This window comes from Polypterus senegalus, chromosome 3, assembly GCF_016835505.1.
Source record: "Polypterus senegalus isolate Bchr_013 chromosome 3, ASM1683550v1, whole genome shotgun sequence".
Lineage (NCBI taxonomy): Eukaryota > Metazoa > Chordata > Cladistia > Polypteriformes > Polypteridae > Polypterus > Polypterus senegalus.
The window spans coordinates 36,471,872-36,492,364 of NC_053156.1; the positions used below are offsets into that span (position 1 = coordinate 36,471,872).

Here is a 20,493-nt window from a genome sequence, read left to right on the forward strand (position 1 = left end):
ATCTGTAAATCCACCTAGCCTGGTATCATCTGCAAACTTAACCGGCATATCACTTATGTTCCTATCCAAATCATTTATATTTTTGCTAATACAATGACAGTCACCTGGAACATAAAAATGAAATTATTCTTGTCTATAACCAAAGGAAAATCCTTAAAATGTGTGCTGCATCTGCATATGTTGGGTACTTCACCAACTAGATACGAACGGTACCACCCAGGCTGATGGAAAATGCCTATATGCCTATATCACATGCTCTGCACATCTCAGTAAGGTATTCATTCATTCATAAGTCTCACCTTTCATATTTGCATCTCTCTGTGTAAGACAGTCCATCTTTGACACAAAGTACACCAGCAACCATTATTTGTTAGAGAGTTGAAAATTCTTACCAGTAACGGAGTAATTATTTGGCTCTAAATACAAAAGCATTGAAATAATTAAAATAAGCACATTTTAATTTTTTAAAAAGAAATCAGGAAAGGAACAGATTTACTGAAATTTACAAAAATAACTCGGGAATGTAATTTCATACGAACACAGGCAAGAGAAAAAAACAAAGTAGATCACATAAACCAAGGGCCATATTGTGTTAAAACCAGCACTTTCATATACAGTATATCACTGACTGTTGTTATTGTCCCTGTAGCTTTCATGATTTTGGACTCATCTATTAGCCAGGGCTTTGTTACCTTCCAATAGCTGGTTATGTAACCGATTCTAAATCAGTAAATATTGCACACAATTTTTCCGATTTATTTTGGTCCAGAAAGATTTGGATTTAAAGAAATGTTCCATCAGGTATGAACTCCATGATTTCTTCCCCTCCTCTGCAACATGTTTTTTTCTTTACTCTACTTGTGCTTTTTCTCTTTGTGGCTGGATGGGACATTCCAGTAGTAGAGTAACTGGGCTGCAATAATACCATTGCAGCATGACGAAACCACAAATGTCAGTATCATTAAAGGATCTCCAGTTTCCTAGCAAGACAAAAAAAGAAATCATCCACCAAAATGTTTTCTTCCAGTTTCTCCACTTCAACATACATCTATGTCTTTCTTTTATTTGCTACAAATATAACCTCATCTTTCAGACTAAAAGCTATCATAATATCAATACAAAATCTGTCAAATTTACGCTTCTTTCTCTTGCAAAGACAAAAATTAGCAGCTTCTCATTAGAAAAACCAGTCGGAAATGCACGTCTGTCTATTCAGTACATTCTTCCTCAGTTAAAACTCATGAATAAACAGCTGCTGAAAGGCTGAAACTGCTCTTATTCTTTCCTCTCTTCAGAACTTCCTGAGTAAAAAGGGAAACTTAAAACCTTCATTTTTCAAGTTACTGAGAAAATCTGCAGTAAAAAAAGTGACTTTAATGATATTTAAAACCTTCAAATTCACAAGACAGTCAACAATATTTTAACCCTTTATAATTAATGGTTAACATTTAAAAAGAAAACAGCATGACATTCTCAGATCCACTTTAAGCCTTTACTAGTAACTTTGGGCACGACGCAAGAACCATCCCTGCAAAAGGCACAAAGAGAAAACCAGTAAATTAGTTTTCTAATTCTAGAAATTTTTATTAGCATCAAAATATTTATTTATTTGGGCTACAAATTCTTGTGGCTAAATGTATGACTTCATGGTAACCAATTGACACAAGCAAGAATACTGTAAATGTGGTGACGTCACAGGATTAATTATCAGTATTTATTATTATGGAGTTGTTGCGCTTAGATGCATCCCTCAGGTTGTGCTGCTGATGTTAAAGCAGCCTTGTTGTACTGTTTGGTATGGAATCCCATTAAAATGTCTGCGTTAAATAAACTGATACTCTGCAATACTTCTATTTAGTTTTATTTTTTTCAAAAGTTATGTTTAATCCTTCTTTTGTGGAAACGCAATTTGCACAGGATATCAAACTGTTTATTTTTTGGGCTGTTGGCTTTATACTTTCTGATTATGTTTCCTACTATGAAATACATTTTATTAAAAAAAAAAAAATTCATACTGTCATGTACACTCACTTGCCACTTTATTAGGTACACCTATTCAACTGCTTGTTAACACAAATATCTAATCAGCCAATCACACGACAGCAACTCAACGCATTTAGGACTGTAGACATTGTCAAAATGACCTGCTGAAGTTTAAACTGAACATTAGGATGGGAAGGAAAGTGGATTTCAGTGACTTTGAATGTGGCATGGTTGTGGGCTGGTTGGAGTACTTCAGAGACTGCTGATCTACTGGGATTTTCACGCACAACTATCTCTAGGGTTTACAGAGAATGGTCCAAAAAATGGAAAATACCCAGTGAGTGGCAACTGTCTGGGTAAAAATGCCTGTTGATGCCAGTGATCAGAAGAGAATGGCCAGAGTGGTTTGAACTGATAGAAAGGCAACACAGTAACTCAAACAACCACACAACCAAGGTAAGCAGATGAGCATCTCTGAACGCACAACACCTCGAACCTTGAAACAGATGGGCTGAAGCAGCAGGAGATCACACCGGGTGCCACTCCTGTCAGCTAATAACAGACAACTAAGGTTACAATTCGCATGGGTTCACTAAAATCGGACAACAAAAGATTGGAAAAATGTTGCCTGGTTAGATGCACCTTGAATTCTGCTGTGACACTTGGATGGGAGGGTCAGAATGTGTCAACAACATTAAAGCATGGATCCTTCCTGCCATGTTATCAACGGTTCAGGCTGAAGGTGGTGGTGTAATGGTGGGAGGGATACTTTCTTGGCACAATATGGGCCACTTAGTACAAACTGAGCATCGTTGAAATGTTACAGCCTATCTGTGTATCACTGTTGACCATGTCCACTCCAGTGTAACCATCTTCTGATGGGTACTTCCAGCAGGTTAAGACGTCATCAAATCATCTCAAACTGGTTTCTTGAACATGACAATGAGTTCACTGTACTCAAATGACCTCCACAGTCACCAGATCTCAATCCAATACAGCACCTTTAGGATGTGGTGGAACGGGAGATTCACATCATGGAGGCACAGCTGACAAATCTGCAGCAACTGGGTGATGTTATCATGTCAGTATGGACCAAAATCCCTGAGGAATGTTTCCAGCACCTTGTTGAATCTATGCCACAAAGAATTATGGCAGTTCTGAAGGTGAAAGCCAACCCGGTACTAGCAAGATGTACCTAATAAAGTTAGTTGGTGAGTCTACATTGGGATTATGGACATTTTCACACTCAGTCTGTTTGCTTTATGATTTGTTATTTACTACATTTGCTAAAGTCAGTGTGTGCATTGAGGGGATGCCCCACCTGTGTACATCACTTTTTATCATGTAAGGTTTGGGCATTTAATAATCAGTGTTGACCTGACTACAAGCAAATTTATATATCTTTTTTTTTCTTCAAACTGGTGTCTGATCGCACACATAAGAGGCCGTGAGCCTGAATGCTTGTATTTGCACACCATTATATTTTCCATAATTATTAGCTGGAAGACTTACAGTATGTGCTAATAATTTAATGTGCCAAAGCACACGGTTCAAATAGTCAAGGGTAAAATACAAGGCAAGCTCTGCTGAGGGCATACTGTGATGTACTTTCATTTTGCGTCAGGTGAGTTTCATTTTAAGTATATGACTAGATCATACTTTATTTGTCCCCAAGGAGAAATAAACATTTTACAGAAGCTCTAATAAATAAATACAAGAATCTTCCCCACCCAAACACATAAGCTTCTGGCTTGGATATCAGAGAGTCCTTGGTGCCAATTATTGTCTTTCTAAAATACACTCACTTTGCTACATTTTAATACAAAATATTAATAACTACCCCAACTTAGCCCACAAATTCATATAAAAAAATGGACTTTGACTCATCATAAACCGTCTACAGAGAGAATGGATTTCTAAAAACTGCTGTTGACATTGATCTTCTAATCAATTTCTTAAACAAAACCCAATTATTTTGGTTCACTGGACATGTTATTTAAATTACATTATATGCTCCCTATTCCTGTTATCATTCAGTGGTGTCAGGAAATCTGTTCCATCCTATATTTTATTTTTTCTGGGTAAACTGACAAAATGAACTAAGGAGAATTGGAACCTCTCACTCAATTTTAGCAACTTTATGATTAACAAATAAACAGATGGGAAAAGTAAAAAATGAGGTGATTATTTTTAACATACGTTTAAAGCAAATCTGGTTATTAATAAGGAAACAACATCATTTTTAATTCTTGACAAGCAAGTGAATTAAAATAACATCACTAAAAACACTGTGTGTAAAGTTATGTCAGACAGAAGACAAAAAGTTAAAATGATTTGTGATTAAATGAGGAGAATATTAAATTAAGGAACCAGTGGAACCAAAAGCCTGCAGTCATCACAGCCCTTCTGCATCAGAATAATCTGCTCCTGCTCTAAAGCATATTCAGTCAAAGACAGAAACAAGGAACATACAGACATGTGAAAGAGTAAGTACACATCTTGGAAATGGTTGACTTTTTAGCATATTTGAACAGGCATTCATCAGATATTCATTCAAACAGTACCTATAGATAAAGGTGATAAACAAATGACACATAACATTCACATGGTGTATTCATTCTTATGATCTAAATTAACAAAAACTTGAAATAGTAAGTACACCACTACATTTATCACTCCTTCAGATCCATCAGATTAGAATAATGCGTTCCTGATTAGGTGAAGATGATGAGTACCTCCTTAGGGAACCTGTCTTATTGAAACCATAGATATCGAGGGTCTGGTGTCTTCTTTTGATATTGATGTGTGTGTTGTTATCACGCGAAGACCAAAACATCTCTTTAAAACCCTCAGAAAGAAGGTTATGAATTCCTTGCCAGACTCATAGGTATGTAAAAAGATTGATTTTAAATAATTTGACAATCATTCCACTGTAAGGTAAATCATCCACAAGTGTGCAAGCATTCAAATGACTTCTAATTTGTCCAGGACTGGCAGGCTTATCAAATTCAGCTCAACATCTGACAATGTGATACTAGAAGAAGTCTCCAAAAACACCAGAATTTCATTGTAGGATTTGCAGGTAACTCTTGCTGTTGTTAAAGCATATGCTTGTACAATCAAAAAACAGACTGTACAAATTTGACCTGCATGCGAGGAGTGCCAGTAAAAGATTTTTGCTATACAAAAAGAATATTTCAGCAAGACTACATTTTGTACTTGAAATTGTAGGCAAAGACCAGGCTTTCTGGACCAATATACTCTGGATAGAATCAAAGATAGGGATGTTTGGCCACAGTAATGGTAGACATGTTTGGCACAAATCGAAGATTTTAGGAGAAGAACCTCATAACACTTTAAGCATGGCTGAAATGTTCTGGTTTAGGGTTGCTTTGCTACTTCAGATCCTGGGCAGCTTAAAATCATCAAGTTAGCAATGAATTCTGCATCATATCAAGCACGTAAGGCCATCTGTCTGGAAGCAAAAGTTGAACTTGAAATGGACCTTTCAACACGAGAATGATCCAATGCAGACTAGCAAATCCACCAAGAAGTGGCTCAAAAAGACTAACTGGAGGGTTATCGTCTTGCCTAGTAAAAGACCTAATTGAATCTCATTGAAATAACGTGGGAGTGATTTGAAACATAGTATGTGCAATATGTTCCTGGGTTTTCTTGCAACTGAAGAAATTTTTCATGAAGGTGTGGTCAAAAAATGTACCCAAGTCAATTTCAGAGACTGCTGGACAGTTTATTCAAGAAATCCTACAAGAAGCAATTTCAGCCATACACAAACTTTTGAGGTCAAGGGTGTACTTACTTTTTCCCTAGCAGACCATTACATTTATGGATATTTTCATTGAATAAATGATTGAAAAGACAAAATCTCATTGTGTTTTTATTAAAATACATCACCTTTATCTGTAGGCATTGTTTGCCAGCTCAATAAGTTGAAAAAGTTAACAAGTTCCATGTGATGTACAGTACTTACTTTTTTAAAAGACTATAGTTCAACATAATATGGTAGGCAGCCAAGAAATGGCCATCAACCTATAAAGTGTGAATTTAGACTGAAGGAAGAAACAATCTAAAATGACAAAGTGAAAAACACACCTAAAAAATGGAGCAAAAAAGCAATACTTAAAGGCCTTCGAAACCTTGCGTTTCCCTAATATGTAAACATTTTTACAAAAAGGAAATAACTCAGATCTATCTATCCATACAAAAAGACTGACACATACTATAGTGTATCTAAAATAAGAGGCCAAGGTACGAGTCACAGAGACAAAAGTAAAAATCTTCATACCTGCACTGTTGTGAAAATTCGGGCTAAAGAACCAGCAAACAGCAGGAACACAGTGATAGCAGACAGCTGCCCTGTGTGTCCATTGCGATAGTTAGTAGCTGCTTGAATGAGCTGGCAAGAGAAAAAAGAATATTACATGGATAAGTTGGGATTGGGTGTAGATACAAACAAAGAAGGGGAGAGACAGACCTACACACAGAACTTACCCGACTAATTACAATAGCTGGCACATTGGTGGCTTGCATCAGCGTTACCACAGTCTTGGGGGTCAGTGGTGACAGCAGCAGTAACAGTATAACTGCATAAAGCCCTAAAAACCCAATGCCTTAGGCATTGTAAAATTTCAGTGGGGAAGGGAAAAAAAGAAAAAAAAATGAGCCTTTTATAGATTTCAATGAACGTTATCAAAATATGTTTCTATTAGCAAATAGTATTTCTACAATTACATGGGATTTTCTTTACACTGTACAATAAATACTCAACACACGACTGAATATGTTGAAGTAATTTACATTGAAGGCACAAAATGCCTATCTTGTCCCAATGTATGCAGCATGGCCTAGGATATAATTGAATCACTGAACTGTACACTACAAATTGTATACCCAAGGTTGACTTCTTAATGCTATCTTGAGCAAATCACTTATTCTACATGGTCCAACAATAAAGAAATATGTAAGCAAAACTGCATAATTGCTTTGGATCAAAAAAAAAATCAATAAATTACTGTAAAAACCTATTTTCCTAACCATATCAGCTTAATGTAAATATTATAGTCAAAATATGTACATTATAATGCTAAACTTTCAAAAAGACTTGAGGATGTTTGTCGAAAAAATGATAAGAGGCTGCTTTATATTTGCTGCATGAAGCTGCGCCATTTTTACAAAATTTCTGCCTGGACCACTGTAGTTTGGACAAGTAGCATTTTTTTACTTTCCTAACACAGGATAAAATCAAAGGAATGCTTTTCAGTCATCTGAGTAACTGTTTTATTCATTCATATTCCAATACAGGGTAAATATCCCAGCAGCATTGTGCACAATGTTCACATATTTAGACCCTTTTTGAATCAGTACCACAAAGAATTCAGGCTGTACTGCAAGCAAAAAGGGGCACTACCCTGTTATAATTAAGTGCACCTAATAAATATAACAAATGTTATGGTCACATTATTTATTATATCCAGACCACACTAAAAGTTTAACTTTCTTGCTAGGGGTCACACAGTTAGTCATTAGTGTGAAATAAGCCTGCTACATTTCAGTTTATAAACATGAGACTTCGCCAATAGAGCACAAGGTGTGTTTTTAGTAAGATTTAAATGTGAACAGTGATGAAGCACTTCATAGAGACATATGGAAAGACTTTCAGATCATGGGATACCCAAAGCAGGCGGCATGAATTTGCACTGGTCATCAATGCTGTGTCACAGTACTGGAAGGGTGAGATTAAACTTTAAAACAGCTGCTGTATGTTTGCACATGTCTATATCGATTTATCTTTGATTACTATGGTGTTCCACACATATTCCAAAAACAAGTGCATTAAAGTGATTAGTTACTGTAGCTTGGATCTAGGTCTGCTGCATTGTGACCTGATTATCGAATCAAGTGGGTATAGAAGATAGATGAATGGAACAGCAACAGATTTAAACAAGCACTCAACAGAAGGCACATAATGAACCCACTGAACAGTGAGAAGGCCAGAGTCAGAGGATCTCAGACGTGTCTCTTCTTCTTTAAGATGTGCCAGCTTAGATATTAACTTACTTTACCTATGATATTACAAAAATATTCAAAATTACCCTTAGCATAAAAAACATTGTAGCACAGTGCTTACAACAGAAAAGAGTAATATAAACCTTCATTTGCTTCATTTTCGTGTTGCTATGTTTTCCTTCATTTTATTCTCATCCCATCTTTTTTTTTACTACCTTTGTTACTTTTGTAGTAATAGAATTTTCTTTCAGTTCCCAGACCTCCAAGTTCTCTTTTACAATTGGTCACCAAACTGTGCTTGATATCGATCCCCAAAATACAAAACAATTCTCATACCTTCGCCCAGCAAACATACCTCTTCCAGTGTTCCCCCCATAATGCTGAATGAGAAAGCCAATCGTCACGGTCTGCACCATCAGAAACAGCACTTCTCCCCAGGCACTGTCAACAAGCAGCAGGCAGAGTCAACATCTGGCATGAGGCCGACAAGAGAAAAAGCAAGGAGCTATGGAGGAATATTTTGGAAAAAATTAAATAAATAAATATGCAAACAAATGGAAGTACTGTGAAATGTGACAATAAATAAAGAAAAACAGCACAAAATATGAGTGTAAATAAATAAATGTGTCACGGAATGGGTTTTCTGTTTCTTCTTTATAATTTGTCTGTAATATTCCTTCAAGCACAACAAGAAATATGTATTGAATTTAAAACTGCCCTTCCACTCGTCAAATCTAAGAAGGCGGACTCTAGTTGGTACTGTTTTTGACTGGTGAATTATCTGCAGAGTGAACATATGTGCTTTGCTTGATGTGGAAATCGTGTTGGGTCATTTGCATGCTCAAATTTGTGATTGTGCACATCAACTATGAGTGCAAGAAACTGTGCAAAGTGTCAACTTTAATTCTATAAACTGTGAATTCATCATTGGCAGCCTGTATTTGAAGTGTCTGCTGTATATGTGGCAATTCACGGTCAAAGATTTATGTCCAGTGTACTGATGATTCACCAATTAAAACACAGCACTCACTTGAGTTCACCTCCTCAGCTTTGATGAGTGAAAGCAACCATTTTAAATTAAAGCCATGCTTCATGCTGCATTTGAAGGACTATTACAGATAAAATTAAATAAATAAATAAATAAATAAGCAACAAAAAACATATTCCATGACACATTTATTTATTTACACTCACAATTCATGCTCTCTTCCTGCATTTATCGACACATTTCACAGTACTTTTTTGCGTATTTCTTTATTTAATCTTGTCCAAAATATTCCTCCATAAGGAGCAGGCTGGTGTGTAATTCTTTGTGAAATCATTTACTAGCTCTCACCAGGCAGACAACAAAAATATATAGTGGCCAAAGTTGCATCCACAATTCCCAACAATGCCCCACTGTGCCATCCCAAAACAAGCATACTTAATCTGCTGCTATCATAAATTGTCTAAATCAGGGGTGCCCACACTTTTTTCAGCTTGCGAGCTACTTTAAAGGTCGAAATGATCTACCCACATTAAGCATGCTATATATACATATATATATACATACATATACACATATATATATATATACATATATACACATATACACATATACATATATATACATATATACATACATATATACATACATATACATATATACACATATATACATATACATATATACATACACACATATATACATATATATATACAAATATACATACATATATACACACACATACATACATACATATATATATATATATATATACATACATATATATATATATACATACATATACATATATACTAGCAGAATACCCGAGCTTCGCAGCGGAGAAGTAGTGTGTTAAAGAAGGTACGAAAAGAAAAGGAAAAATTTGAAAAACAACGTAACTTGATTGTTAATGTAATTGTTTTGTCATTGATATGAGTGTTGTTCTCATATCTATCTATCTATATATACAGTCATGTGAAAACATTAGGACACCCTTTGAAAGCATGTGGTTTTTTGTAACATTTTTAATAAATGGTTATTTCATCTCCGTTTCAACAATACAGAGATTAAAGTAATCCAACTAAACAAAAAAAACTGAAGAAAAGTCTTTTCAAGATCTTCTGTAAATGTCATTCTACAAAAATGCCTATTCTAACTGAGGAAAAAGATAGGACACCCTCACATGTATTCCCTCTTAAATTGGCTCAGATCTCACACAGGTATATCACACCAGGTGCACATAATTAGTAGATCGTTACTCTGCATGTTGAATGAGGCTTGCCCTATTTAAACCTCAGACATTTAGTTTGGTGTGCTCCTGACTGTTGAAGTGAGAGTGAGCACCATGGTGAGAACAAAAGAGCTGTCAGAGGACTTCAGAAAAAAGATTGTAGCAGCCTATGAGTCTGGGAAGGGATTTAAAAGATCTCAAAAGATTTTGAAATCAGCCATTCCACTGTCCGGAAGATAGTCTACAAGTGGAGGGCTTTCAAAACAACTGCCAACATGCCCAGGACTGGGCGCCCCAGCAAGTTCACCCCAAGAGCAGACCGCAAGATGCTAAAAGAGGTCTCCAAAAACCCTAAAGTGTCATCTCGAGAACTACAGCAGGCTCTGGCTACTGTTGATGTAGAAGTACATGCCTCTACAATCAGAAAGAGACTGTACAAGTTTAACTTGCATGGGAGGTGTGCAAGGAGGAAACCTTTGCTTTCCAAGAGAAACATCGAGGCCAGACTGACATTTGCCAGAGATAAAGCTGACAAAGACCAGGACTTCTGGAATAATGTTCTTTGGACAGATGAGTCCACAATTGAATTATTTGGACACAACAGCAGAGGACATGTTTGGCGTAAACCAAACACAGCATTCCAAGAAAAGAACCTCATACCAACTGTGAAGCATGGAGGTGGAAGTGTCATGGTTTGGGGCTGCTTTGCTGCAGCAGGACCTGGTCAGCTCACCATCATAGAATCCACGATGAATTCTACTGTGTATCAGAAGGTGCTTGAAGAACATGTGAGACCATCAGTTAGAAAATTAAAGCTGAAGCGGAACTGGACCATGCAACATGACAATGACCCAAAACATACTAGTAAATCAACCAAAGATTGGCTGAAAAGAAGAAATGGAGAGTCCTGGAATGGCCAAGTCAAAGTCCAGATTTGAATCCCATTGAGATGCTGTGGGTGACTTGAAAAGGGCTGTACGTGCAAGAAACCCTCAAACATCTCACAGCTGAAAAAGTTCTGCATTGAGGAGTGGGGTAAAATTTCCTCAGACCGATGTCGAAGACTGGTAGATGGCTACAAGAACCGTCTCACTGCAGTTATTTCAGCCAAAGGAGGTAACACTCGCTATTAGGGGCAAGGGTGTCCTATCTTTTCCTCAGTTAGAATAGGCATTTTGTAGAATGACATTTACAGAAGATCTTGAAAAGACTTTTCTTCAGTTTTCTTTGTTTAGTTGGATTACTTTAATCTCTCTGTATTGTTGAAGCGGAGATGAAATAACCATTTATTAAAAATGTTACAAAAAACCACATGCTTTCAAAGGGTGTCCTAATTTTTTCACATGACTGTATATATCTATCTATATATATATATATCTATCTATATATATATATATATATGTTGTTTTCATATCTATCTATATATATATATCTCTATCTATCTGTCTATCTATCTCTATATATATATATATATATATATATATATATACCAGCTTGGCAGCGGAGAGTAGTGTGTTAAAGAAGGAAAGAGAAAGAAAAGGAAACATTTTGAAAATAGCGTAACATGATTGTCAATGTAATTGTTTTGTCACTGTTATGAGTGTCGCTGTGATATATATATATATATATATATATAGCAAAATACCCGCGCTTGTGATGTCATGTGTTAAAGAAGTTATGAAAAAGAAAAGGAAACATTTTAAAAATAATGTAACATGATTGTCAAAGTAATTGTTTTGTGTATTTGGCAGCAGTGTCACAAAGTTTTTTTCGTCTAGCTGCATCAGAAAATGTACCACGTCTGACATGCCTCCTTTTTAGTGTTTTCTCACAGCTTGGATTGCTGCTGTCATATATATAAACACACACACACACAAACACACACACATACATACATATATATACACATACATATCTTCATATCTACATATCTATATACATATCTACATATACACATATATATATATATATACATACCTATCTACATCATATATACACATACATACATACACACAAATTATATATATGTGTGTGTGTGTGTGTGTGTGTGTATGTGTATATATATATATGTATATATATATATATATATATATATATATATAATGTAGATAGGGTGTGTGTGTGTTTATATATATATATATATATATATATATATACACACATACATACATATATATACACATACATATACTTGTGTGTATGTTTGTATGTGTCTATATGTGTGTGTATAGCTTTGGTCACTGAGTGCAAGGGAAAAATAATAAAATATAGTCTAAACAGTAAAACATTAACGTTTTAAGAAGTACAGGTACATTGAGCACTACTGGAGTGGTTTCAGGTAAACTACATTTTAAAGACTGTGTAACACAACAGGTAAGTAACTAACAGCAGCTAAAATGTATATGGATCATCTCTCGGTAGTAGATCCCTTTTGAAAGGCGCTACACACGGCTGTGGTATAGAAATTACATTTTCTATGTGAGCGTTCAAATTTGTGCCTCTGGTAATGTGCCTTACCGGCATTTAAAGAAAATTAGTTTTGTGTCCTCTGCAGTGTTAAGAGAAAGGCTTTGGTTTGGGATAAAAGGAAAAAGGTGTAAAGAAAGGAAAGTTGCCTTTTTCTTTTATATAGTATAGAGAGATGTGTTCGCTGGCGTTATGATCGCCTTGTGTAGACTGGTGAGGCGTCCCGCCATTAATCGGCTGTGATGGCACTGTCAGTCCTCCACTCGTGCGTGTTTTCATAATCCGAGGTGAGGACCTCATAATCGATATCGTGCAAAAGAAAGTGTGAATCGCCTTAATATTATTTTTCCGTGGTGTAGAAAAGGGGTCCGTGTTTGCACTTGTCTGGGCTATAGCGCAGGGGAGGATGAAAAAATTAAAAGTGCTCACTTTGACTTAAGGCAGAAGCGCAGTCAGCGTCTCAAAGGCGGCACAGCTATGCACGCGCTGGCTGCTCGACTTTTGCTGGGCAGGAGACCACAGTTTTGCAGACACGTTCATGATATCAAAAGTCTCAGCTCTTTGGAGGTCATTCATATATTATATATATAGCAAAATCCCGCGCTCGCAGCGGAGAAGTAGTGTGTTAAAGAAGTAATGAAAAGAAAAGGAAACATTTTAATAATAGCGTAACATGATTGACATTGTCATGAGTGTTGCTGTCATATATATGCCTGCCTAAATAAGTCACCCTCGCTTTGCTCTTACTTTATTTACCGTTCATTTAATCATGGCTAGTGGCGGAAAAATTATAAAATGGAAGGAGGATGGCTTTACCAAAACAATTATTGATGGCGAATCGATTATTCATAAAGCTTGAATTGGTGATCTGTTTTTCTGTGTTAACCTCATATTTTTCATACTTCTTCTCAAACTAAGGTGGTGCGAGGGTAAAATGAATCGGGATGCGCTGATCAATGTAATCGGTGTACCAGGAAATCATGCATTGACAAAAGCTCCCCTGTGCTGTGATTAAATGCATTATTTTTTAACGCGTTATGGAGCACATGCATCGAAGCTTCTCAGCTGTGCTTGTGCTAAGAAAAGGAAAGATTTTAAAAATAGCGTAACACGATTGTCAATGTGACCTTTTGTAAGTAGTGCCTGGAGGATTCAGTGTGGAGAAACTCTAGAGACAGCGTGTGTATTAACTTGTGGATTTTTCTGTGAGTATTTGGTGGCAGTCTGACAAAGTTTCTGAAAACGGCATTAGCGCGGAGCTCAGCTCAGACCGAAATTAGATGAATGGGAGGGAGATGATGGCGTGACTCCCCACCCCCCTTAACTGTCAATCCCCACAAACACAGTCTCGAATTTGCATAAGCACACCCCTTCACCTACAATTTTAACTTAGTTATAAAGTGATCAAAACTCGTTTATATCCTCGTCCTCTCATTAAACTTGTATCCCGCATTACCTGTGGGCATGTGAAACGCCAGCGTAGCCTGTCTATGAACTTAATTTAAAGTTTAGGTTTACACCTTGCTTTCTTTCCGAGGCAGCAACACTCATGAATATGGTAGTATATGTCACTCGCTCGCTTCTTATTGTTTTTCGCTGCCTTCTCAATTATATAATGCATGTTTTCTTAAGCGCTTTTGGAGGTCTTCCTGGTTTTCTACGCACTGCGTTGACAATCAGTTCACGTGATTACGTGGGAGGCGTGATGATGTCACACGAAACTCCGCCCTTCCAGCTCAACTCCATTACAGTTAATGGAGAAAAATACCTTCCAGTTATGACCATTAGGCGTAGAATTTCGAAATGAAACCTGCCCAACTTTTGTAAGTAAGCTGTAAGGAATGAGCCTGCCAAATTTCAGCCTTCTACCTACACGGGAAGTTGGAGAATTAGTGATGAGTGAGTGAGTGAGTGAGTGAGTGCTTTGCCTTTTATTAGTATAGATATATACATACATATATATATATACATATATATACATATATATATATATATATATACACATATATATATACATATATATATATACATATATATATATATATATACATATATATATATATACATATACATATACATACATATACATATACATATATATATATACATATAGATATATACATATATACACATATACATATATACATATATATATATATATACATATATATATATACATATATATATACATATACACATATATATATACATATATATGTACATATATATACACATATATATACACATATATATATATACATATATACATACCATACCATACCATATTTATTTGTTGAGCGCTTAAAAACACAGCATTACAACTGACCAAAGCTGTACAGTTACAACAAGCAGGACTAAAAGCAAAATATTAAAAATAAACATTAAGAGAGAATTAAAACAGAGATACTAAAAACAGGTCAAGGGACCAAATAAAATAGAGAAAAATATATATATATATATATACTGAGTATACTTTATATATAAAATGTATGTTGTCGTACCTTGCATAACTGAATAACCTTTATGGCACAATAACAATTCAATACATTTATGGTCACTTGGATTTAGTAATCTTCATGTGGGGAAAGGCTGACTCGCGTAAATAAGTAGAGCCGAATAATGCAGTCAAGGAGCTTTTGAATTCAGCCGAGTGGAAAATGACGGCTGCCCGATTAACTGCGATTTTAGTTCCCTCTCCTTTCTCTTTCTCAGATCGCTTTTTGGAAGGACGTCAGTTTCGTAGTTTTCATGAGCAGTTCGAAAATGCCTTTCCACATTTTTCTTCTTTGGAATAGCAATGATAGATTGACAGATCAGACAAACGCACTTCGATTGTGACATTGTGAGAAAAAAAAATCCTCTTCCAATTCCACATCCAGCCCATACTCTCCCTTTAGTCGATATAAATTGGAAGGCTAACTAATCACAGCCGGAGTTTTGCAGTAGCTCGTGTGTTTGATTGTGTGTGCGGGATGACCAGTGTGTTAGAAGAAAAGAGATCTCAGTCTGGCCGCCCTGTATATCAATCAAGTGGCAAATATCTTAAGGAGGATATATGATAGACTAACATTTAAAAAAAAATCTTTTTGAATGCAACGCGATCTACCTGCACTATCTTTGCAATCTACCAGTCGATCGCGATGGACGCATTGGGCACCCCGGTCTAAATGTTTATCAGCACACCTAAAACATTTAGGAACAACAAAAAAGCTAAATATGACTTGTATTGATATAATACAATCTACACCTTTCCTGAAATTAATTTGATTCTGATACATCAAAGCCATTTTGCAAATTTGTTTGCTTTTTTGGTCAAACATAAACCAGTCCCTGGATCAGTGGACTCTATTATGACTGTCCAACTAAACGTTTTGACACATGCAGCATTATCATTTTCTCCTCCTGCACCAAAAAAGGGCTCACAGATGGGTTATATGCATAAAATGAATCTGAAACATTGGGTGTTCCTTTGCTCTGCTTGGATATGCTAACATTTACCATGCAATTTACCCACAGGCTACAGCTGAAAGGAAAGGAGAAAAGAATTTTTAAAAATTAATATTAAAAAAACAGTGGGCACTGAAAGCTGAAGGGAAGGGTTTTTCGAAGAGCGTTCACAGGACTGGGCATTTAGCTTCTTAAAACTATTCCTAACCACTGGGAAAACTACTTTCCTTTGCTCACAGAAATACTGAGGAGGTAACTTCCCCTCTACAAGTGTTCCTCTCTCAGCCATTAACATTTTAGCTCCTTCTCCACTTCATGCCTCCAAGGACATGATTAAGGAAGCTATGGGCATAGCTCACGTGTATGTGCCATCCAAAAAGGGCTGCTTCTGTACTGCAGTAATTAATCCAATATAGTAGTGATCAACACAAATTCATAAAACTATTCAATATGCATCTATGCCATCTGAAGTGCATGCAAAGTAAAAAGTCAAACGTTCCTGATATTTCAGGTATTCAGTTGTTCGAGTTGGTTGGGCAATAGTGCAAGAGGAAGACATGCATCTTTTATGCAGTGCCTAATATTAGGCTACAATGGTACAAATAATTAAAACACTCAGACATCAGTGTTAATGGGAGCATGGCGAACCATGTCTTTGCAATTAACAATGGGTAGGAAAGAATATATAATGTTTTATAAATACAACTTTAATAGTCCAAGACTCTCAAGACTCCTAATGAAACAAGAATTAAAGAAGCTGCGTGGATTCAGATCTGTAAACCATTCAATCACATGATATTTCCTACAGGACCAGATTGAAGACTTGGGTACATATTTCCCTGTAGAAACTGCAATGCTTTTGATTGGAGATAAACATTTTTTCGAAGATGACATACCTGAATGGGAAGCTGTTGGAGATGCTGTAGACCATGGTTCCTGTAATTGCCAGCAGCTCAAGGAGGACAGCTTTGAAACTCAGGCCCTCTGCACTTTTGGCTCTTATTAGTTTTATTATCTGAGGCAGCTTTACTACATGTGGGGAAAAAAAATCAAAAAGTTAAGTATAACATAATCTACAAATGTTCTAGATGCGCAGATTAAACCCTTTTAAGCACTGTAGCATCTTAAAGAGCTCTTTTCTGCTTTACTTTGTATCTGATCAATTCAAAATGCTGGAAGTGTCTTTTAAGTAGGTGCCTACAAGGTTTATTGTATTCCACGGGGATTAATGGAAAGCCAAACAAACATTCAGGGATTTTCCTATAATCATTTGCAGATATCTCCTGCACTTGGCAATATCACAATATAGCAACATAACATCACACAAAATGAGCATGGATCTATTTGAAGATGACCTGTCTTCCCATGGCAATTCCCATTTTTAAAAATCTGCACAAATCTAAAGTCTTAACATATTTTAAAATAGTGTAAAACAGATAAAAGGACACACACAACTAAAGTGTATTAAAGAATTCTTTCCAACTAGGCCATCAAAATTTTCAGACTGAATTAACTACTGGTAGTGGAGCTGTGTGGCTTAAAGGCTAAAACCCATGCCTGTAAAGTATGTAGGCTTTCACTCCACCACGGCCTCATTTTGTGCAAACCTTCCTTTATAAAACAGGACAAGAAAAGTATTTTGTGATAGTTTTAATGTATCAAATTTTATGGTAAAGAAACAGCACTACTCAGTTACTTAAATAATGGGGGAGAATTCTATATTCCAAAAGAGAATGTCTGCAAGAGTATTTTTACATTTTTATTATAACTATATTGGTTATTTTTAAATACAAAAACATATAAACTACTTCAATGAGTCTCTCAATTAATTAGACTGTAGATAATTGCTGTCTAACAGCACAGAGGTTAGTGTTTCACTCTTATAGCCTATTGGATTAAAATCTTTTGTCCAGTCACTGTTGGCATGGTTTTTATCTGAGCACTTTGGATTTCCACCCACAACTCTAAAAACATACTGCATTTGTTCTTCTAATTGAAGATTCTGCATTGTACTGATGTGGGTGTGTGCATGATTGGGTCATGAAATTGGCGTGCATTGTGTTTGATGCTGCCAGCATAGTTTCTAGTTCCCCCGACCATGAATTGGGTCTTGTGTGTTGTTTGAATTTGGGTCACACAGAGACACGATTCAAAGTAGTACTTAACGGGAAAGGGGTGCATACGATTTGCAGTGTCTTGCGATGGGTCACTGTGGGCAGTTAAAGCAATAGCTATTGTTTCATTACAACCTATGTCAGAGATTCTGGGTCTTCAATACAAAAACAAAGGAAAATTTGGGACATAAGGTAAAAAAAAGTTTAAGAACCAATAGATTTAAGTTAATTTTAAAAATCACATGTTTTCAAATATATGTGCTCCTCAAGTACCCTTCTCACAGCTGTTTTTTACTTTCCAACAATTTATTAATCAGAGACCAAGTCTCTGCCATACCTAGGGAATTGCTGGAGAGTGGCTATGTGCTGCATGTTGATTAGCACATGCAAGTCACAAGTTCACTGCACATGCAACAATACTGACCCTATAAACATACTATGGTTACCTTTGTATCTGCTTCCCAACTAGGCAACAGCAGTAGAGTGAATTGATGAAAAACTCTCTTTAGTGACCAGGACAAACAACTCACTTTTTCTCAAGCAATTTCCACAACCCTTCTGTAGTGAAGGGTTTTTCTTTATAGAATACCTAAACAGCATATCTTTTTATAAGCTCATGTACACAGGGAAGGACTGTACATAAATAAGACTGACAAAGAAAACTCCAAGAAAATATCAGCAAGAGCCTGAGACATACAAAATGAAGGAGAATGGTTGTGGGATACAGTTCAATATTGTGAGATATCTTTTGTTAGTTGCGGTAGTTATACTTCGAAGACACATGATATTCTATATGGTGTTCCACGAGGATCTATCCTGAGTCCACTGCCCTTTTCAATCTACATGCTTCCATTAGGTAAGATTATCTCAAGGCATAACGTGAGCTACCACAGCTATCCTGACAACACACAACTGTATTCATCAATAGCACCTGATGACTCTGACTCTCTTGGTTCACTGACCCAATGTCTTACTTGTGTTTCTGAATGGATGAGTAGTAATTTTCTCAAACTAAATAAGGGGAAAACAGAAATCTTAGCGACTGGCAAAAATGGATATACTGTAATGAGGATATTAGAAATAAACTTGATCCATTAGGCATAAAAGTCAAGACAGAGGCAAAGAATTTAGGGGCAGTTTTAGGGGTAATTATTGACTCTGACCTAAATTTTAAATTACATATTAATCAGATCACTAGGACAGTATTTTTTCACTTAGGAAATATAGCAAAAATTAGATCCCAATAGTTTTGCAAGATGCTGAAAAATGAGCTCATGGGTTTGTTTTTAGTCAACTGGATTACTGTAATGCACTCCTCTCAAGACTCCTCCCAAAAAATATCAATTGGTTACAGCCAGTTGCTGGAATCTTAACTAGGGAAAGAAAATCTGAGCACATCTCTTTGGATGTCGCTACACAGGTTACCTGTGCCATTTAGAATTGACTTTAAAATACTGCTTATGGTTTAAGCCTTAAATAATCTTCTCCATCCTATATTTCGGATGCCTTTCACCTTACACTTCAAATCGTAACCTTAGATCTTCAAATGAGTGTCTGTTTATAATTCCAAGAGCTATGCTTAAAGGAAATGGTGAGGCAGCCTTCTGCTGTTAAGCACCTAAAATCTGGAACAGCTTACCAATAGAAATTCGCCAGGCTAATACAGTGGAGCACTTTAAAAAACTGCTAAAACACCATTATTTTAATATGGCTTTCTTATAGCTTCATTTTAGCATAACCCTGATATTCTGTATATGCATTTAATTATCGTTTTTATTATGGCTCCGCAATCCATGCTAACCCCGACTTTCTCTGCTATTCTTTTCCCCGTTTTCTGTGGTGGCGATCTGCGACACCACCACCTGATCAAGGCACCATGCAGTCCTTACACTGATGGACTGAAGGCCAGATGTTCACTTGACCATAATCATTCATTTCTTGCATCTGAAGCCTGAGACCCTTGAGGACCGATTTCGATAATTTATGTTAGGTAGAATGCCCAGTGGGATCTGGGCAGTCTCATGGCCTTGAAACCCCTGTAGATTTTGTTTTTTCTACTTCTCCAGCCCTCTGGAGTTTTATTTTTTCTGTCCTCCTGCCCATTGGACGTTACTGTATTCTTTGTTACTTAGTATTGCCTAATCTTATTTTTATATTTTTCTTTTTTCATGTTGTAAAGTTCTTTGAGCTACATCATTTGTATGAAGACGTGCTACAGAAATAAATGTTGTTTTAAACAG

General features: G+C 36.3%; 1 protein-coding gene across 1 annotated transcript in view; it reads right to left on the bottom strand.

The window, feature by feature from the left end:
- Positions 1–440: 440 nt before the first annotated feature.
- mpdu1b (mannose-P-dolichol utilization defect 1b) overlaps positions 441–20,493 on the bottom strand; it is a 32,609-nt gene continuing 12,556 nt past the window's right edge. The window contains exons 3-7 of the mRNA XM_039746943.1: positions 17,036–17,168; positions 8,366–8,451; positions 6,496–6,614; positions 6,290–6,400; positions 441–980 (exon numbers count right to left, since the gene is read on the bottom strand). Of these exons, the coding sequence (XP_039602877.1) occupies positions 855–980; positions 6,290–6,400; positions 6,496–6,614; positions 8,366–8,451; positions 17,036–17,168 (575 nt within the window). The 3' untranslated portion in view covers positions 441–854. The remainder of the gene's footprint in view (positions 981–6,289; positions 6,401–6,495; positions 6,615–8,365; positions 8,452–17,035; positions 17,169–20,493) is intronic.